The sequence below is a fragment of the Drosophila melanogaster genome, chromosome 2R, assembly GCF_000001215.4.
Source record: "Drosophila melanogaster chromosome 2R".
Taxonomy (NCBI): Eukaryota; Metazoa; Arthropoda; class Insecta; order Diptera; family Drosophilidae; genus Drosophila; species Drosophila melanogaster.
In genome coordinates, this window is record NT_033778.4 from 16098703 (window position 1) to 16117030 (window position 18328).

Consider the following 18328-nt stretch of genomic DNA (forward strand, 5'->3'; position numbering starts at 1 on the left):
TTCCATATTTAAAAAGTTTTCGGTTACTTTCAGATCCATTCAATTAAAAGCGGTTTATCTAATTTGTCCCCATATGGTGGTTTTCCATTTGACCAATATTATGACGATTTTTTAGATTAATTGTATGATTCCATCTATATGTAATGCATTTTACATGCTAACGTAAAATAGCATGCAGCTAAGTTCGAAATTTCGAACCCAATGGTCTGGCAACGCCAAAGCGGCTTACCGGCTGTTCAGGCGGTATTATTCGGACTTCATGCGGTCATACTAACTGGAAATTACTTAACATGCTGCAAGGAATGCTCCAAAGGCGAGTAAATAATGAATATACCATTTATTTTGAGTGGTATAATAACATACATTGGCATTGCAGGACCTGCCTGGCGGTTGTCAGCACCGCACAAACTCTAATCGTGCGGGATAAGCACGCTTTCAACCGGGCGGTGCTGAAACCGAAAGTACGCTGCCATTTTCCGAAACCCATGGAGGTGAAGAGAATTAATGTCCACGGCTGGAATGCTAGGATGTCGACGCCTGAGGGACGACGAGTGCTGATGAACCGGATCCTCAAAGGACGTCACAATTTGTCACACTAGCCTTGTGTTAATAAACCTAACTTTATTTACAATGTTATCCGATTGCGATTGCTACAGTAAGCTCAGTTTTAGTTTCGTTGATTCGCTGGTACTCCCAGAAAGGCTGGCGCTCGATGGTAGATCTGCTGAATACTCTTCGAAGATTTCGAATCGTCAAGGATGAACACGAAGGGCACACTGCTGGACACACCTTGGCCCTGATCCCGAAGGAAGCCCTGCGGCAGGGACTGTTCCCCGCCGAGGATAAGACAATCCACCAGGGACATCTTTTGTAGCGGCATTGCTGGCACCAGGTATAACTCCTTGCGCTCGTAGTCGATGGCGCGAACCACACCTAAAAGAATTTTGGAATTCAATTAATAAGCCACAAAAGAACGTGAATGTGTACAAACCTATTCCCAAACATTGGGGCAGACCTGCTCCGTGATGGCACAGATATACTACATTAGCCTCCATGCCTCGAATCAGTTCTTCGCGCGAGTAATTCTTGCTGGTGGGATGCAGGATTTTCAGGGATTCCAAAGACACTCCCAACGGCTGGCAGTCTGTAAGAGATTTGGCATTTCCAGTCAGGCAGGAACTGAGACGTGCCAGAAGATTGGAGTACCGCATGTCCTTGGCGCTGAGACTCCAAGTTCCTTTTTCCCTTGCAGGCACTGCACTTATCAGCTTATGGAGTGTGTATTTTGGTATTTCATTGATCTTGAACTCCTCCGCAGAGTATATAATTGGTTTTATCTGCGACAGACTGTTCCGGTCGAGGACAGAATCAAAGTTATTGATTGGAATGGGACTGGCAATCTGTACAAGATCCGTGGGACGAATGCGATCCACCAGCAGAGCCATCAATTCGATACCAAATCCCTTATTATAGCCCATCGTATTTATCAGCCAAGGAATATTTGAATACTTGGCATCGTTCTGAATGTTTTGGACTAGCTGAATAACTGCTCGGGCATACTGCTCTGCGCACAAGACAATGTTGGTGTGGCCCACGACAATGGCATGTTCCGGCTGCCTGTTGTACAGGAAGCCCGGTCCCAGAAGGGGCTCATCAATTACGGTGCAAGAAATAGTCTGGGGTACAAATATTTCCGGCTGACCAATGTCCAGGTCGATGAGCAGCATGGATGGGAATTGACCCAGATTTCGGTTGATGAGGTAACGCAATAAACTAGACTTTCCGACGCCCTTACCACCGGCTACGATTATTCGGCTCGTTGCATGCATTTGTAACTTATTCCAAACCTGCGGAACTTGGAGAGTGCGACTTTGATCGCTCGATTGAATCAGACAGTGCAACAGGGTTTCACTTTGGCCAAATGGTCGATTGGAAGAATTGACAAGTGGGAATACATTTTGCGCCATGTGCTTGCCAAAGGTATCGACGAGCTGCTGGGCACTTGTGTTTCGGTGGAGCAGTACTATTGCATTCGTCTGACGCTGAAAGCTGGTCTTAATCCTGTCTAGCTGGGCGCGTGTAAAGTTCTTGTTGAGTTCTTCCCAATTTACCTCATCTTTTACAGGTTTTTTAGTCTTGGTTGGCGAAATAGATACCCAATTAAGGCCTTTAGGAGAATAAATTGTGATTGCTTCCTGCCTGCGTGCTCTGTAACCATTTACTGATATTTGACCACAGAGTAGAGTCAACACTAGTGTGCCATAAACTTCGAGGTCCTCCTTAATCACGGCCAGCACATGATTGCTCTTCAGACTGTTCTCAAAGACGCTAAGCTCAGTGGGATTCGCTTGCGGATTTCTGTAAAACGGGACATCGCTTGGTTGGAGATAATTTTCCTTTTCTGGTGTTACAACTTCAGGCAGTGATACCTCATCATTCTCTTCGGTTTCAATTGCAACTTCAGACTCCTTCTTTGGGGGCACACTGCTTAAGTTTTTTACAACAATATCCATAACACTTGACTGTTCAATACGTTCTTGCTTTTTTTCCACAGGCGGATCGTCGAAGATTTCCTCTATAATAAGCGGCTCTCTTTGCATACCCACAGGTGGATGATCGAAGAATCCCTCAATGTCAGGTGGCTCATAAGTTGAATCGAGGTCGTCGGTGTCGAAGATATCGCTTCCGAATTCTTCACTATCGCTGTCACTAACATCCTCCATATCGCTATATTCACTGTAGAAATCTCCATCACTATCATAGTCTGCGCTGCTTGTGTCTTCACTGTCAGACTCTTCGCTGTCAAATTCCTCCGATCCAAAGTCATCGCTATCTTCTGGCTCATAATCAATGTCATCTTCGTCGCTGTCAGTTTCTTCCTGTGCACTTTTAAATACCTTAATCTTTCGAACTGTTCCACTGCCATCCCCATCCAACAAAAGAGGTTGGTATTCATCGTGTTCAAAAGGAGGAAGAATATCTGATAACTTGTATTCGGGGCCTTTGCATTTGACCTTAAAAATCTTTGGATCTTTAAGAAATGTCTCGTCTATTTCTTCAACTACATCGTTTTCAGAGTCTAAAAAACATAGTTTAAGTTAAGAAACAAGAGTAATATTAAAAATTCCTTACCACTTTCAATTAAATAATCGTCTTCTTCACTCCAATCATCCAATGAATTCATTTCAATGTCACTTGTTTCCGCTGCAGTACCAATTATCTCTACTACTTTACCATTTTGTACGACCTTCATTGAGCTCTTGTTTCCATTTACCTTATGTTTCTTAGATAAACTTGCTTCTTTTGTTTTATTTGGCGTCTTGACTTTGGTTTTCTTAGGAGCTAATTCTGAAAAATACATATATATTAAAATAAAATGAGGTTGTAATTCTGGATCTAATGCATACCATTTATACTATGAACCTTGGGAATAGGAAGCTTAGCACTTTTGCTTGTTGCTGCAGATTTTTTAGCTGCAACATTTGAGGATTTATTTACAGGATTCTTTTTGGGTAGGGTATTATCCTTTTTAAGCCTCTTCTGGGATGGTGAACTGTCTGGATTCGACACATTATTGGAAAGAGGTCTCTTTGCGCCGGCTGTCTTATTTTTCTTGGATTTTTTGGGCGACTCCATCTGGGCTTTTTGAATCATTGTTTCCGAAATCTTTGCAGGATTGCTGGCCACCTTTGAAATAACTTTTTTCTTTGGAACAGCAGGTGGGTGTTGTGGTTTTTCCGGCTTACGGCGACCAGAGGCTAGTTCTCGCTGTTCGGTGAGCTGGAAGCTCAGTTTCATTTCTTTCAGAATATGTTCGTCAAGCATTCCTTTTCAGTTTTTTGCTGAACTACCAATACTTCCCGGGCCATGCGACCGCAAATTTAAGAAGAAGAGCAAGAATAACATATGTGCGGTGTTACCAGTCGTGGTCGGTCATGGGAATAACGCGCACAGAGTTGCCATCGATGAGAACTATCGATTGGGTTAATAACAGCCCTGCGCTCGAAGGCGTTGGTTGGTCATCGAGCGTTCATCCCGCTACCGAGAAATGAAACGGATGAACATTGTTCATCGTCATTTTGCATGGGAAAAAATCGTCGAGTTCAATTCGAATTTTTGTAATTGCATTAACTTTTATACGATATAGCTAAACGGTAGACGCATAAGAATCAACAAATTTGTGCCATTTTGTAAGCAAATTAAGTGTCGAATTCGTGCTGAGTGTTGTGAAATCACCAATATAAATTGTAAGTGGCCGAAAGAGCAGAAGTGAAAAAATTCCACACAGCACGCACACAAATGCACGCACGCCCAGCCAGAGGCGAACAGACACACGCACACACACACACACACAGCCATACCGAGAGTGGATGATGAGATGTTTTTGGAATAAAGTGTGAGCGGGACGGGCGCGGAGAGAGGAGTTTCCTGGAGTGTTGGAGAGAGGGGTGGAGAAGCGGGCGGCCCTATGACGCGACCAAAATGAAAATGCGAATGCGAAAAACCGTAAAGAAAAACGGGAAAAACTCGGCTAACGGACAATGGACAATGGCCAGATAAGAAAGAACCCCACACTTTATACTATTAGATCGCCGTCCAGCCGCAAGTATGACTAAGTGTGTGCGCGAGCGGGAGAGGGCTATCGGAAAAGAGAGCGAGCGCGCGAGTGTATTTGTGCTGTGTGTCCACCAGTGTGCGTGTGACTGTATGCGAGTGTGTGTGTGGCTTTTTCATTTTGATAATTTTTTGAACAGGCGCTCGTTCAGTTTTCGCGAATATATAAAACAGAACGGCTGACTCGGATTCGGAATCGAAAATTGTATTCGGATTCAGAATCGGACTCGGAATCCTCGGGCATCCGCTGCACTTGCATTGCATCTAGCTACAGTTTGATTTTGCCTTTTGCAGAACTTCCAATGACGACGATTCGCAAGAAATTGGTAATTGTCGGCGACGGTGCCTGCGGTAAAACTTGCCTTCTGATTGTCTTCAGCAAAGATCAGTTCCCCGAGGTCTATGTGCCCACCGTATTCGAGAATTATGTGGCCGACATCGAGGTGGATGGCAAACAGGTAAGCCCCTTTTCCCGGACAGGCCCGCCCCTCCCCTAACTACCCGTCCCGTCCACCACTCTGAATGCCACCCCCAACCGGTGGCTGACCCCCCTCCCCTGATAACCCCACCCTGCCATCCAAGTGATAATCGTCTGATCTCGTTTTATAATTTGTGTGCATTCTCAATTCATTCCGTTTTTCAAGTGCGCGTATCCTCCTTACACTTTCCACCCGCCTCTGTGTGTGTGTGTGTGTGTGTGTGTGTGTGTGCGGGTGTGTGTTCCCATGGGTGTGTGTTTATTGTTCTCTTGTTTGTGCCACCCACAACTTCACCCACACCTTGGTCGTTGTATTTCCTTTTCTTCGCCTGTAAAATGAAATGAGTCAATATCGCCTCATGCCCACAGACGCATCCATAAATAAAGGTGTCTGGAAAAGCAAAAGAAAAATTAAGATCATTTTTGGTTAAGTGGAGTGCAAATTTGGATTTTTCCGAAGAATTCAAAGTTTTGATAGCAGTGATTAAGTCACACTTGGGCACATTTCCCCACACTTACACGCACACATGCTCAACAGAGAGTTGGCAGCACACACACACACACAGAAGTAGTGCTGCTCCCTTCCTTCCGCTCGTTTTCTTTTCTTTTTATTTTGTATTTGTCTTATACAAGTCCGTTGCGCACATACAGTTTAATGCGTTGCGCCGCCCCCCGCTCTTTCTGCTGCTCTCTCGGGCGCTCTCACTCTTACTCTTTCTCCCTGCCTACCTGTACTCTCTTCTAAGGGGGGGGAGCGCTCTCCCGCTCCACCGCGCACTCCCTTACTCTATGGAATGTAATGTGCGTTTTCCATTGGGGCATCAAGTCATGATTTGGCTATATGTTCGTTCATATATTCCATTTGGGATCTACAGTATTTTCAGGCGCTTTTTTTCGAAATAAACACTGTGTGTTTGCCTTTGCTGCGCAATATGGCGGGTTTTCAATTTTCAGTTTCTGTTTGTGTTTCTGTTTGGATAGCGTTTACATACACACAAGTTCACGTCATTCCACTTCGCCTCGCTTCGATGTGATTAATTCGTTTGGCATTTCCGTCAAGTTCCTTGCTCACACTCTCGTACTCGCACTCATGCTATCTTCAACTCGAACTTGTCCCATTCTCCTCCGAGCCCGCATCGCACCGTCCCGTGCCACAAAAAGCCCCATCTATCTATAACCCTGACGACACCGCAACTGCAAGCGTAACTCTCAATCATAATCCGCATCCGATTCTCCAGGTGGAGCTGGCCTTGTGGGATACGGCCGGGCAGGAGGACTACGACAGACTACGACCGCTGAGCTATCCCGACACTGACGTCATACTGATGTGTTTCTCAGTGGATTCACCCGATTCGCTAGAAAATATTCCTGAAAAATGGACCCCAGAGGTGAGTTTAACTGGAATTACAGAACAGTTTCTATCAGACGATCGTAAACAAGTATGGTACTATATATATATATACTATACGGAACTAACAAGTCTAGACAAAATATGTTTTTAATTTTTATGTAATGATGCAAATTTGGAAAAAGTTGAACTTTTAACTCCAGTTAAAATATATTAAACATTTTTGAAGTTATCGAATGCATTTGCTTATGATATGGAATCTTTAAGACTATGCATCTCTGTGTTCTTGTTTATGTCATTGAAGCTATCTGAAAGACTGGTTTTGGTTTAGAACGAGGAAAGTTTAATAGAATTGTTGGTTATTTCTAGTTTAATCACTAAAAATAGTCTGCTATGAGCCAATTTGCTTTGACTTTCTGAATCATTTCCTTACTTCTCAGCCTTTAATTTATAATGATAGATATAGATAAGAAGAAAGTAAGTGGTTCCCAATTACGAATTACTTGTTTTTGCAGTTCGACTATATGGAATCTGATATCAAAATATGATACTAATCCTTACTACATTATTGCAGGTCAAACACTTTTGTCCAAATGTTCCAATCATTTTGGTAGGAAATAAGAAAGATTTGCGAAATGATCCCAACACAATTCGGGTACGTATACGCGCTGTTGAACGAGGTGAACTTGCAGCACTAAACTAAACTTGATTTTACAGGATCTAGCAAAAATGAAGCAGGAGCCGGTGAAGCCGCAGGAGGGTCGCGCCATGGCCGAGAAGATTAATGCCTTTGCCTATTTGGAGTGTTCGGCTAAGTCCAAGGAGGGTGTGCGAGATGTTTTCGAGACGGCAACTAGGGCCGCGCTGCAAGTCAAAAAGAGGAAGAAGACCAGATGCCTTTTGCTCTAAAAGAGCAAATCAACAACATGAAAATCTTTACCACACACACACACAGCAAAAACAACAGCATAAACACACACAAACACACATACACACCTTTTACAACAATAACGAGCTGAACAACAACCACTCAACAACAACATCAAGAACAACCAGAACATCGGATACACGAAGCTGCACCACCACCCAACCAGCAACAAACATGAGCAGAAAACAGAGAGCTTGAGCTAGAAGATCAGCGGAGGAGGGATGCAGCGAGATATAAGGGAAGGCAGCACCAAGTAGAATGTCAAATGCGGATTTGATTTTATATACAGTCTAGTGTAGTTATAAACCGAAGTAAACAACAGTAATAACTCTGGCATTATTATTTGTAAAAACTAGGGCAGAGCAGATCAATCAGTCAGCCACTGCAAGCAAAAAATATATATCGATATATGTAAACATATTCAAGTTGTGTCCGTTTCTGTCCACCCCCTCCTCCTAGATGTATGTTATTATTTCGTTAACTGTGTTGTCAAGTGTAGAGTCGGCTGTGGCTGGACGAGATTGTGTCGTATGCGAGGGTGAGTGAGTCAGGTGAATCAGTGGAATTAGGAACAGAATCGGAAACGGAATCGGATGTTGGATCCCGGGGTCCAAGGAGGTCGTAGGCGTCAAGATGAGAGTTATGTTCCCATTAAATCTATCAAATACAGAGAGACCAGGCCGCCAATAGGAGTTGGAAGCGAAACTACATTACAAGAGCCGAACTAAACACAAAACAAAACAAAACAAAAACGATAAATGTTTATTTAACTAAACGTAAGCCACAAATGAGATGCATTCAGTTTTCGCGTGGGAGATGCTAAGAGGGAAAATTTTTGATGAAGTGAAAAACTATTTCGAGCGCATTAAGCGAGTTTTTAATATTTGTACTTTGCATTAAAACGAGTGGAAAACATAAAAAAAAAAAGATACTACAAAACAACCAAACAACTATATGAAGAGTATTTTATGATTTTATAAAATACGATTATACATATAATTATACTATACAGTACATATGTGTATGTCTCTTTTTTTGTATTTTGTACCGTCAATCGTGTAATTCTCACACAGAAGTTGAAAAACTCGAAGATGCATCAGATACAACCAAACTATATTATACTTATGAATAAACAGTACATTTGATCTACTCTTGGTTTAACTAACTGTTTTCTTATTTGGCCGGGCATCGAATTTTATTAGGCTAAGATAATGGATTTAAATCCGGGGAATACCCGCCCTTTAAAGTCAAAACACTTATCTTTAACGGGGTTAAAAAAATCTTTATTGAGGGTATTGTTTTTGTTTATTTTGTGCTTTTGTATTTAATTTTTTTTTTTACATTTAAAATGTACATAACATTATGAATCAAAATGTTTTGGTTTTTCATCGATTAGGTATTAGGTTTCACAATATTATTCCCGAACAGGTATGTCGTTTTCGAAACAACATGGACACGACACATTGCTTTGAACATCTAGTTCCCAAGCCTTTTCTCTTAAAACGTACTTTTTAATCGCTTAACTTTCGCGGCGAAAGCAATTCTATTATATTTCTACCCGCATTTGATTCGTTTTCGTGTTGGAGCTGTTGTTTTTCTTTTTTTCGTCAGTCGATCTGTTTGGTTCGAACGGTTGCAGGATTCGCAATAACAATTAATTATTAGTAATTATGGGTAGTCCATTCAACTGTTTTTTGGGATCATGTAACAAACAGAGTAATTAAAGCCGTGTTAGTATTTTGTTTCCGGTGATGCAGTTAACATTGATGAGAGGAACTCATGGTGATTGCTTAGAGAACGTGATGTGTGGTTTCTTGTGGTAAAAGTAATCAACAGATTTCGTTAAACTAATAATAAATAAACTTAGGCGTAACACGTGTGTCCTTAACAATATAAACAATAGACTTTTCTCAAACTTAAACAACAAATGCATCGGCTGTCGTGGACTTAAATTATCAATTTGGGCTTGGATCTGAAATGAACGCACATTCTCATTCATATTTCATAATTTGCAATGTTCCCGCGTTTTACATACTTCTTAGGTCGATCGATCGATTTATAATATTAGTATACATTAAATTCAACATTTATTCGATTAGTTAAATGTGTGGCTCGTGTAACGTATGTCATGTGCGTGTATTCTGGGTAAATACGTACATACATAAGTTTAAAAATCCTCCAATTCTCTGCCCTTCGCACCTGGCAATTGGCTTTTGGGTTAATCTCCTGGCTAGGATTCAGAGTTGTTCAGATTGTTAGTGGGGGAAGACTCGACCCCTCGATCTTGCTGAATTTAAATGCTTTTGAGCTTTAGCCAATTGCCACACTTGCTTAATCGCTCTCGTCTAGGAATCAACATTAGTAATATTTACTACATAAACATATGTACGTGCATTGTTAATATGTATCTTTTGGATCGGTGCTTAAACGTATTGATATACTCTATCGCTGATCTACTGCCTCGCTATCCTTTCCGGCCAACAACAAGTACTTTAAATAGTTTCCATAACAAATAATAAATAAACCACTGTGGCCATAACAATTAGTTATCTGCTCCTCGATCGGTTAATTTCTCTTTTGTATGTTGTATCTGATGGGTATGTGCTATATACAAAATATAGCAAACAAAAGTTACTTGGTTTTTGTGGTTAATATTGCACTCATTTCAAGGAATCCGCCTCCTGGTCTAGTTAAGGTTTCGTCTGCGCCGGAAAACCAATGCGAAAATGGATCGGATGCGCCACCAGCGACTTCGTCGCCCCGTGTGAATCTTTTCCGAATTGGAGTCCGTGCCCAGGGCCTTGTGCATTTCCTTGCGTCGAATCTCGCGGACCAACGTGTAGAATGCCTCGTCGATGTAATGACGCAGTGCAGCCGATGTCTCAAAAAACGGGCAGCCGAACTGGTTGGCGAGATTCCGGCCCTCCTCGGTGGTCACGCGTCGCTGCGACTCCAGGTCCACCTTGTTGGCAATCAGAACCAGCGGAATGTCCTCGGACAGGCGGACACGGGTTATTAGTTTCCTGTACTCGGAGGCCTCCTGGAAGCTGTGGCGGTCGGTGACCGAGTAGCATATGATGAAACCTTCGCCGCAACGCATGTATTGGTCCCGCATGGCCGTGAACTCCACCTGGCCGGCGGTGTCAAGGATGTCGAGCAGGGCGGCCTCATTGTCGATGACCGCCTGTTGCTGGTAGGAGTCCTCTGCAGCAGCAAAAAAGAAAAAAAAAACCGGTATACATTTAGTGGGGTTGTGGGGGCTTGTGCCTTAGACGCCTTGCGCACCCTGCGCCTTACTCACCAATTGTGGGGTCGTGGTAGTCCAGGAAACTGTGGCTCACGAACTGAAGGGTGACAGCTGTTCGGGTTTCGTCGTCGTTTTCAGAGGGCGTTGGGAGTGGTGGTTGGTGGAGTTTCGTGGGTGTCGGTGGTACGGGGGTCAAAACAAAGCGTAAAAGAAATTGAGATAATTTATTGATTTTTCGCAGCCCCAATCAAAGTGCGCAGTGATAACTCGGCATTTTCTTTCGTCTAATCCATGGCTAGAATAGCTCACCTGACTTGCCAACGCCACCGTCGCCCAGGATGACAATCTTATAGACCCGCAGACCGCCGCGCATATTCTGCGGCGGCACCGGAGGCGGCTTGATCAGGCTCCCGTTGTCCCTGTGGTCGCTGGGCACCCGCATCGAGTCCGTGTCGGCGGCGCTGGTGCAGGACCTCAGCTTGCTGGATCGCTTCAGGGCCGCACAGCCGATGGACATGTCGCCGGCCATAATACCGCTGACCTCGCGGATTTAGACCTGGTCCGTGTCGGTCCTAGTCCCGTTCGATCGGATCACACGGAGAACCTCTGCACCGCCGTCGCCAATTGTGTATTATTTTCTTGTTTTTTTTTTTCTTGGTCGGGGTTGGTTCCCTTCGAGATGGGCGCGTGACGATACTGGAGACTGCAGTGCGCATGAATTTTAATGACATGCGATATTTAAAAAAAAGCTAATTTTTTTAATTTAAATTATTTACTTGTATTTAATACTTTGAGCACTTTACATTTTAAATCAAATAAATCAATTTGTTCTGTTGTATGGATAGCGCATAGACATAAAATATGAAAAATCCACGAGTAACAGAAAAAATTACATTTGGGTTTTCTAAACGTTTGCGTTGCTGAACTGTTAAAATTAAATTCAATCTATCGACACAACACGATTTAAAATAAAACATAATTATTAGAATTAAATAAATGTATAAATATTTATGCGTAAATATAGTTTTTGAGAGCTGTCATGAGTTTTCCATCCAGAATAATAAAATTGAAATAGCGGTGCCTTTACTGCCCAGCTGTCATCTCTAGCTTTCATCATTCCCGCCGGATCTGGCAACGCCACTGTCTCTTTATAAATAATTTTCCCACGGTGCGAGCGGTATTTGCATTTAGTAACGTGCTGTTCGTCGATCCAGATCGCCCGTTTTGCCCGGTCCGCTCGAAAAGGAAAAACAAACACTCTCCATTATATTGGCATAGGTTTTAGTGCCTTTAGCGAGCAAAATGTCGGGCGATGTGCAGCCGCGTAAGCGCAAGGATAAGCGCCGAAAACGCGGTAAGTCCCTGTTACGGTACTTTTACTTACAATCATACTCGAATGGACCGTTATTTGGTGTGAAAAACGGTTTTGTCTTTTCGCCGCCGCCGCGTAGCAAGCAGTTCATTTCTTTTATTAGCATAATAATATTGTCGAGTGCCTTTAAAAATAACTTTGCCCTATTATATAAAATTATACATCTCGCCTGTTTTCTGTCGCTATGCGTGTGCCGATCGAGCAGGAAAATATATATGCATGACATGTGTGCGGGCGAGGAAGGCGGGAGGTAGACCATAAAGTGGGTATTTCGATCGGTAGCCAAAGAAAAAGGGCATTGAATCGGTGTGCAAAAATCGAGAAAAATCAGAGAGAGTGGTTTTCCCTGATTTATTTATCTTTTTCCCAAGGCAAACAGATGTTTCGTTGTCCCTGGGGTATCCTCTTATTGCTATCTCTCTCTGCCACTTTTTCTCTCTATTGCTCTCTTCTCTGCGTTATCTTTATCTCATTGGAGAATGGAGAGCTCCGTCACCTTCTCGGCAAATTAATTCCAATGCAACAGAGATCGAGATTTACATACACAGATACTACAATAGATACCAGATAATGATGCTTCCGTAAAGATTCTGGGGCCATTACACCCACGGCACCGAAATAAGTAGCCACGATGGTGCATATATGTGTAAAGCCATTTAATTTCACTTGGCCAACTGCCCAAGAGCATGACTGGGCGGCTTCTTTGTTTATCGTTGCGCATATTTAGGCATAAACAATTCCCCCCAACCGGCGCCGTCTTATCAGCTTGTAATGCCGGTATATGTCTCATTGTAACTAACTTTTCGTCTAGATGATCGCAAGTCCGAGGGCGATGTGACTGTTCTGCGTCAGTCCAGTTTTCAAGGTAGAGAAATAGATACCCCCCTATATGTATTTTTCCCAACACACCCCGGAATGCTTTGCCAAATTAATTGAATGTCTCGCTCAGTTACTAAAACCAAGTAAAACACTCGAAGGTGGATTCAATTAAACTGCTTGTAATCACATGTGTTTTTTTATTATTCACTATCATGCAAATGTCGGATCTCAGATGACGACGAATCTTCGCACGGCGTTCACATTACAAAGATGGGAAACGAAGATCTCCACCTGCATGTGCACCACGATCACGGAACTGGCGGTCACTGGTGCGCCAAGATTATATTCTTCGCCCTGATGGCAGTGCTCCTCGGTTTGGTGGGTCTGATCATCATGGAGAATCGCGGACTGGAGGATCGTAAGTTATAGAATTCTTAGAAATTTGAATTGTACTGAATACCTGTTTTATTTTAGTGGACACTCCTCTGTCGGAGTCTAGGTTCTCGAAAGTTTTTGATGGCTGGGTGGACGAACATCGAGATGAGCATGATGGTCACGATGTGCAGGAACCCTCGGGAGAGGCGTTAGATGATCACGATGAACACGACGACCATGATGATCATGAAGACGAAGGTATGTTAATATTAACTTAATATAAATTCTTTTAAATATATGAACACTTTTTAGACGAAGAGCCCCTCACAGAAGAGTTAGAAGAAGAACTGGAGGAAGAGGAAGAGCCAACTGAGGAGGATGAGCCAGCGGCAGATGAAGAATATGAGGAGGATGAAGATGAGGAGAACAATGCGGGTGAAAACATAACTGCCGAGGATGCGGAGGAGGAGGAAGAGGAGGAGGATAACGATGATGAAGGCACCGTAGAGGCAACTGTAGAAGCTACCACTGAAGCCACTACGGAAGCCACTGGCGAATATGAAGCTGAAGAAGATGATGAGGACGAAGCAGCAGCAGATGATGATGCAGTAGAGTCCACTGAAGCGCCGCTCTCGAAAGCTGAGGAGGTATGATCCTTAGTTTGTGAAAAGATTGAATATTTCCAAAAATTAATTAATTTCGCAGCAGGAAGATGATGAGGATGAGGATGAGGAAGAGCAAGAGATCGAAGAATCAGTAGAGCCGGAAAGATCCCAATATGCGGCACAAAGTGCTCCCGCCAAAGATAATAATGACGACGACGATGATGATGTTAGTAAAATATCTAATTGCTTGTTGGTTTAAATGGTTTTCTTATTTGTTGCTAAATAACTTTCTTATTGCAGGATCAAGACAAAAACGATGCAGATGATGGGGATGACGACGAATTTGAGTCCCTGGCTCAGCAATTCGAAAATGATCCCGAGGATACAGTGCCAGCAAAAGCTGTAGAGAGTGAGGAGCAGGATCAAGACCAGGCTGATGAGGAGGAGCCCAAGGAAGAGGGCTCCTCTTGGTTGGCATCACGTAAGTAGCGAAGGAATGAATAGTTGAACGGTTAACGGATCTCGCAGGCTTAGAACCATAAGAACTGACCGACTGAAATATGCTCCACCTTACCAAAACTGAAAGAATATGCACAACCACACACAACCAAGAACTTAGAAACCGAAATTGTACAAGAAAGTGCAAAAGGCATTTGTTTGTTTTCTCATACTAAAACCTGACTCATTTACAGTTGCCGTTAAATTTGGCGTTGGCGTTGCACTTGCCTTAGTTTCACGCCTTGTATTGATAAGGAAAAGTCCAAATACAAGTGAGTCTTCAATGCTGATCTGCTCCCCCGAATCTCCGCTCTTTGTATTCCGCTCTCTGCTCTTGATCTCTATCAATCATATCCGACAAGCACGCCAAATGTTATGCTAATCAAATAAACCATACTCCGGGGAAACTTTTCAGTAACTATTACTAAGCGCCGCTTTTCGTTCTAACCCACCAAGCGATTGGTAAAATCAGCAAATGACCTCATTGTCTCGTGATTTATTCTCGTTGTATTAACAAAACTAAAAACAAACTCTGGGCAATGACTTCTCTTTTTGGTTTCATTAGAATGAGAACTCATTGGCCCTGTCTAAATTTTGCACTTTCTTCAGTTAGCTTATTTTGATTATGATTTTATATTATTTCTTGAATCTGATTGTAGTCACAGCTTTGTTCCAATTATTATTCGACCAATGTATGTATGTACGGAAATTGTTGAATGGCTTTGTTCTTGCTCGATTAATAATCCCTTAACTCGAATAACGTTCGAATCTTCCGTGGTGAATGCATAGCTGAGGATGAGCCCGCACCAGAGACTATATTCAGGCGAAGATTGACGATTGCCACTGCTGAGGATCACATACCGGATGATGTGGAGGAGCTGCCCCCTTTGGACGATGGTTGGAGATATGAATTATTAATTGCAAACTTCGGCTAGCCGAAGTTGCTTCCAAATCATTTGATTGACAAGTGATCTGGAAGCCTATGCTGTATGATATGCCTGGCCAAGTCCAGAGTATTAACTTCAGTCGTATCCCATTGTCTTAAAAGAATATTCCGAGGAAGAAATCGAAATCGAAGAGGAAATCGAGGTGGAAATCAGTGATATTGAGGAGGAGGAGGAGGAAGTACGTCACGATAACGACGACAACGTGGCCTCCATGGCCAGTTATGTGCCCGAGACATTTGAGCAACTGAGCGCCATGTACAAATACGCCCAGGAGCCTACGAAGGATGCCAAACCCGAACAGAAAGAAAAGGAGCCGGAAAAGCCAGTAGGTCACAGCGATATCTACGTGGAATACGAAGATGGTGCTATCGAGGATTACGAGCATGACGGAGTTAGCGATGAGGAGATCACCGACGAGGAGGACGAAATCTCCGACGTGGACGACGCCGATCTGATGAACCGGCTGGAAGCGAAATACGGTCGTCTGCCCGTCAAGGAGTTTGAGAGCGATCCGGACTCTGACGACCCCAGCTGGACACGTAATTACTAAACGCACAAATCACCACGTCTGTCGATGACCACCCGACTCCATTCTCCATCCAACATATATTCGATCGATCACATAAGCTATCGTAATCATAGGCCCAACACTACTTTAAGACACACGACCAAAAACCGATCGCTTTACACATAACAGATCGTAAGTGTTAGCCATAGGATATACAAACTGACACCTCACACAAGGTGGAGCTATCTAGGCCGTAACCGTTCAAAATTTCACTTCATTTTTTTTGTTGAAAACAATTTGTTCTAATTCAGATTCTTAATCTCTAAATAGAAATAAAGCCGAAAGAAGCTGCACCTGCTCCCGCAGAGAAAGAGGATCCTTTCGAGCAAGAGTTGCGCAAGGCAAACGAGGAGATGATTAGGGAGGTATGTCGCAACCAAAAGGTGTCTCCTTCACCTGGATTAACCCGTGAACTATATATCTTCGATATATCTCTAGCTCAACAATCACTAAAGAACATCACAACAAAAAAACAAAAAACACAATCTCATTTCAAAGCTTTAGTTTATGTTTGCTTGTCAAGTTCATTAGATCATATAACAGCTTAGTCATGTAAGAACAAAAAAGGATAATTAATCAAATGATAGGATTTAACCTTATTCATGTATTTATAGAAACGCTCATTTCAAGAGACCCATATATGATTGGGATGAACCCACGACCAGTTACTCCAAGAACTACACACCCACTTGGAGTAAACTTTGATCGCGGGCTCATCCTTGGAACTCCTTTCAACAGCGTTTCAATTCTTGAGAGAATGATTTTATACTAATTGCATGCTTTCGTATTTTGTCTAACCATTTTTTTTTTGTGTTTTGGCTGGCGAATCGCGAACTAATATCCACCCCAAAGAACTATGCCCAAGCCCTGCGTTCCTTTAACACGCTCACCACCAACTTTGCCCACGAGCCATCGGCCCATTTGGGAAGAGCTCGACTTCTGGAACTACTGGCCAAAAAGGAGCGCAGCAATCAGCGCCTGTGGGAAGCCATCGATGCTTACAAAAGATATTTGGCCTTTGGCGAGCTTGTAGCCAGCAATCAGGAATTTCAAACCGCCGGCGAAAGCTGCATCGAGAATTTGAGATTTTTGGGTAAGTTAACATAATCTGTTAATCTGTTTCACTTTCTACATTGCCTATTGAATTCTAGGTCACCACCGACAGGCAACTACCATCCATGAGCTGCTCATCAATCGTTTGCCTGAGGATCCACGGCTTCGTAACCAACTATCACTCACCTATCTTATGGTAAACAAGTAGGTAAGATAGGCTACTTTGAGCTACAAATACTTTATGATTGTCTCCCAGTCTTCAGCAGGTTGAAAAGGTGGCTGTGGAGACCCTGAAACTTTGGCCCAACAATGCAGTGGCTCAACTTCATTATGGACTAGCACTCAGACAGTTCCATGCTGATTACGCCAAGGCGCTGCCTTATCTAAAATATGCCGTGGAGTCTGGAGAGGAGGGCACGCAAGAGGCTTTCTTCTATTTGTCGCTGGGCGAGACCATGCAGCGCCTGTCCATGAAATCAGAAGCTCTTGAGGTGTACGGTAAAGGTGTTGCCAAAGGATTCTTTGCCAGCCTCTATCAGAGATCGCTGTACAATGAGCCCAGGTTGAGAGCACAGCCATTTTGGCAGCCCAAGGAAACGGGCTATGAAAGGCAGCTGGAGAAGCTGACGCTCAATTGGCGTGCCATTCGCGATGAAGGACTAGCACTGCTGGGAAGAAGTGGATTCTTCGAGGATGAAGCGGAACTGCTGCGCGACAAAGGAGTGTGGCAACAGTATGAGCTATATGCCCAGGGTCGTCGGGTGAAGGACAACTGCCGCAGGGCCCCAATCACCTGTAGCCTGCTGGAGGAATTTCCCGAGTCCGCCGGCTGTCGACGTGGCCAAGTGAAGTTTAGTGTTATGCAGGCCAAGACGCATGTGTGGCCGCATTGTGGACCCACCAATTGCCGACTGAGGGCCCACCTCACGCTAGCTGCTCCGGAGCCGGAAAAAGCATCACTCCGCGTGGCGGAGCAGGAAAGGTGAGGAAAAACGACAAAACCTTTCCATTTTCATTGACTAACCTGATTTGCTTTAGAACCTGGCGTGAGGGAGAACTGTTCATATTTGATGATAGCTTCGAACACGAGGTGTGGCACAACGGAAGCCAGTCACGCCTTGTGCTCATCCTAGATATGTGGCATCCGCAACTGAGTGCCGCCCAGCGCCGCAGTTTATCACCCATTTGACCGGTAGTCACTTAGTTGTTCTATTCATAGTTCCGGTTCCTAGGCCTGCAATTTAGTTTAATTTCTACATTGTTAGTTAAATCGCCATGTTGTATAGACATTGTAATTATACCTCTTAGTCGTAAGTTCGGTTTGAATGCGTGTTTAGGCTATGTAGACGTCAATTCATCTGTGTATCATATACGATTAGCGTTGGCTGGCAGCTTACCCTCGCTTTTCTACTTGACAGAAATAAAACCTTTTAGGATTTGATAATTGTGGTTTTTATTTATGCCCATGATTACCTG

At 43.5% G+C, this 18328-nt stretch overlaps 5 protein-coding genes across 18 annotated transcripts; 3 read left to right on the forward strand and 2 right to left on the reverse strand.

Annotated features, from left to right (window-relative positions):
- The first annotated feature begins 245 nt into the window (after nt 1-245).
- mRpL34 (mitochondrial ribosomal protein L34) lies at nt 246-635 on the forward strand. The gene is made up of 2 exons (NM_001043087.2): nt 246-313; nt 377-635. The coding sequence occupies exons 1-2, from the start codon at nt 291-293 to the stop codon at nt 597-599; spliced, it is 246 nt and encodes an 81-aa protein (NP_001036552.1). The 5' UTR covers nt 246-290; the 3' UTR covers nt 600-635.
- Nucleotides 604-3906, reverse strand: CG8414 (uncharacterized protein). Its single transcript, NM_137240.4, has 4 exons — nt 3408-3906; nt 3133-3348; nt 992-3079; nt 604-933 (listed from the first exon to the last, which is right to left on the reverse strand). Exons 1-4 carry the CDS (start codon nt 3823-3825, stop codon nt 668-670), a joined length of 2988 nt encoding a protein of 995 aa, NP_611084.2. The 5' UTR covers nt 3826-3906; the 3' UTR covers nt 604-667.
- A 78-nt stretch (nt 3907-3984) lies between these two features.
- Rho1 lies at nt 3985-8527 on the forward strand. Of its 6 annotated transcripts, none has more exons than NM_134308.3 (5): nt 3985-4247; nt 4909-5072; nt 6331-6480; nt 7015-7095; nt 7158-8527. In NM_134308.3, the coding sequence occupies exons 2-5, from the start codon at nt 4917-4919 to the stop codon at nt 7347-7349; spliced, it is 579 nt and encodes a 192-aa protein (NP_599135.1). In that variant the 5' UTR covers nt 3985-4247; nt 4909-4916; the 3' UTR covers nt 7350-8527. The 6 variants fall into 6 exon arrangements, with proteins under 6 accessions (NP_599135.1, NP_995850.1, NP_599136.1 ...); NM_206128.2 differs by having other exon boundaries at nt 3985-4190; NM_134309.2 differs by having other exon boundaries at nt 3985-4118.
- A 210-nt stretch (nt 8528-8737) lies between these two features.
- On the reverse strand, nt 8738-11315 carry Ric (Ras-related protein interacting with calmodulin). 2 transcript variants are annotated; one of them, NM_057863.4, is made up of 3 exons: nt 10925-11315; nt 10670-10726; nt 8738-10572 (listed from the first exon to the last, which is right to left on the reverse strand). In NM_057863.4, exons 1-3 carry the CDS (start codon nt 11142-11144, stop codon nt 10055-10057), a joined length of 795 nt encoding a protein of 264 aa, NP_477211.1. In that variant the 5' UTR covers nt 11145-11315; the 3' UTR covers nt 8738-10054. The 2 variants fall into 2 exon arrangements, with proteins under 2 accessions (NP_477211.1, NP_001163165.1); NM_001169694.2 differs by having other exon boundaries at nt 8975-10572.
- Nucleotides 11316-11628: 313 nt separating this feature from the next.
- Nucleotides 11629-18294, forward strand: Asph (Aspartyl beta-hydroxylase). Of its 8 annotated transcripts, NM_001259429.2 has the most exons (15): nt 11800-11969; nt 12799-12852; nt 13039-13224; nt 13281-13439; nt 13494-13828; nt 13887-14012; nt 14087-14267; nt 14479-14556; nt 15074-15181; nt 15333-15931; nt 16070-16164; nt 16238-16892; nt 16951-17060; nt 17109-17834; nt 17891-18294. In NM_001259429.2, exons 1-10 carry the CDS (start codon nt 11918-11920, stop codon nt 15779-15781), a joined length of 1728 nt encoding a protein of 575 aa, NP_001246358.1. In that variant the 5' UTR covers nt 11800-11917; the 3' UTR covers nt 15782-15931; nt 16070-16164; nt 16238-16892; nt 16951-17060; nt 17109-17834; nt 17891-18294. The 8 variants fall into 8 exon arrangements, with proteins under 8 accessions (NP_001261020.1, NP_001246358.1, NP_788365.2 ...); NM_001274091.1 differs by lacking the exon at nt 12799-12852 and having other exon boundaries at nt 11629-11969; nt 13500-13828; nt 15333-15770; nt 16652-16892; nt 16951-17056; NM_176185.4 differs by lacking the exon at nt 12799-12852 and having other exon boundaries at nt 16951-17056.
- The last annotated feature ends 34 nt before the right edge of the window (nt 18295-18328 follow it).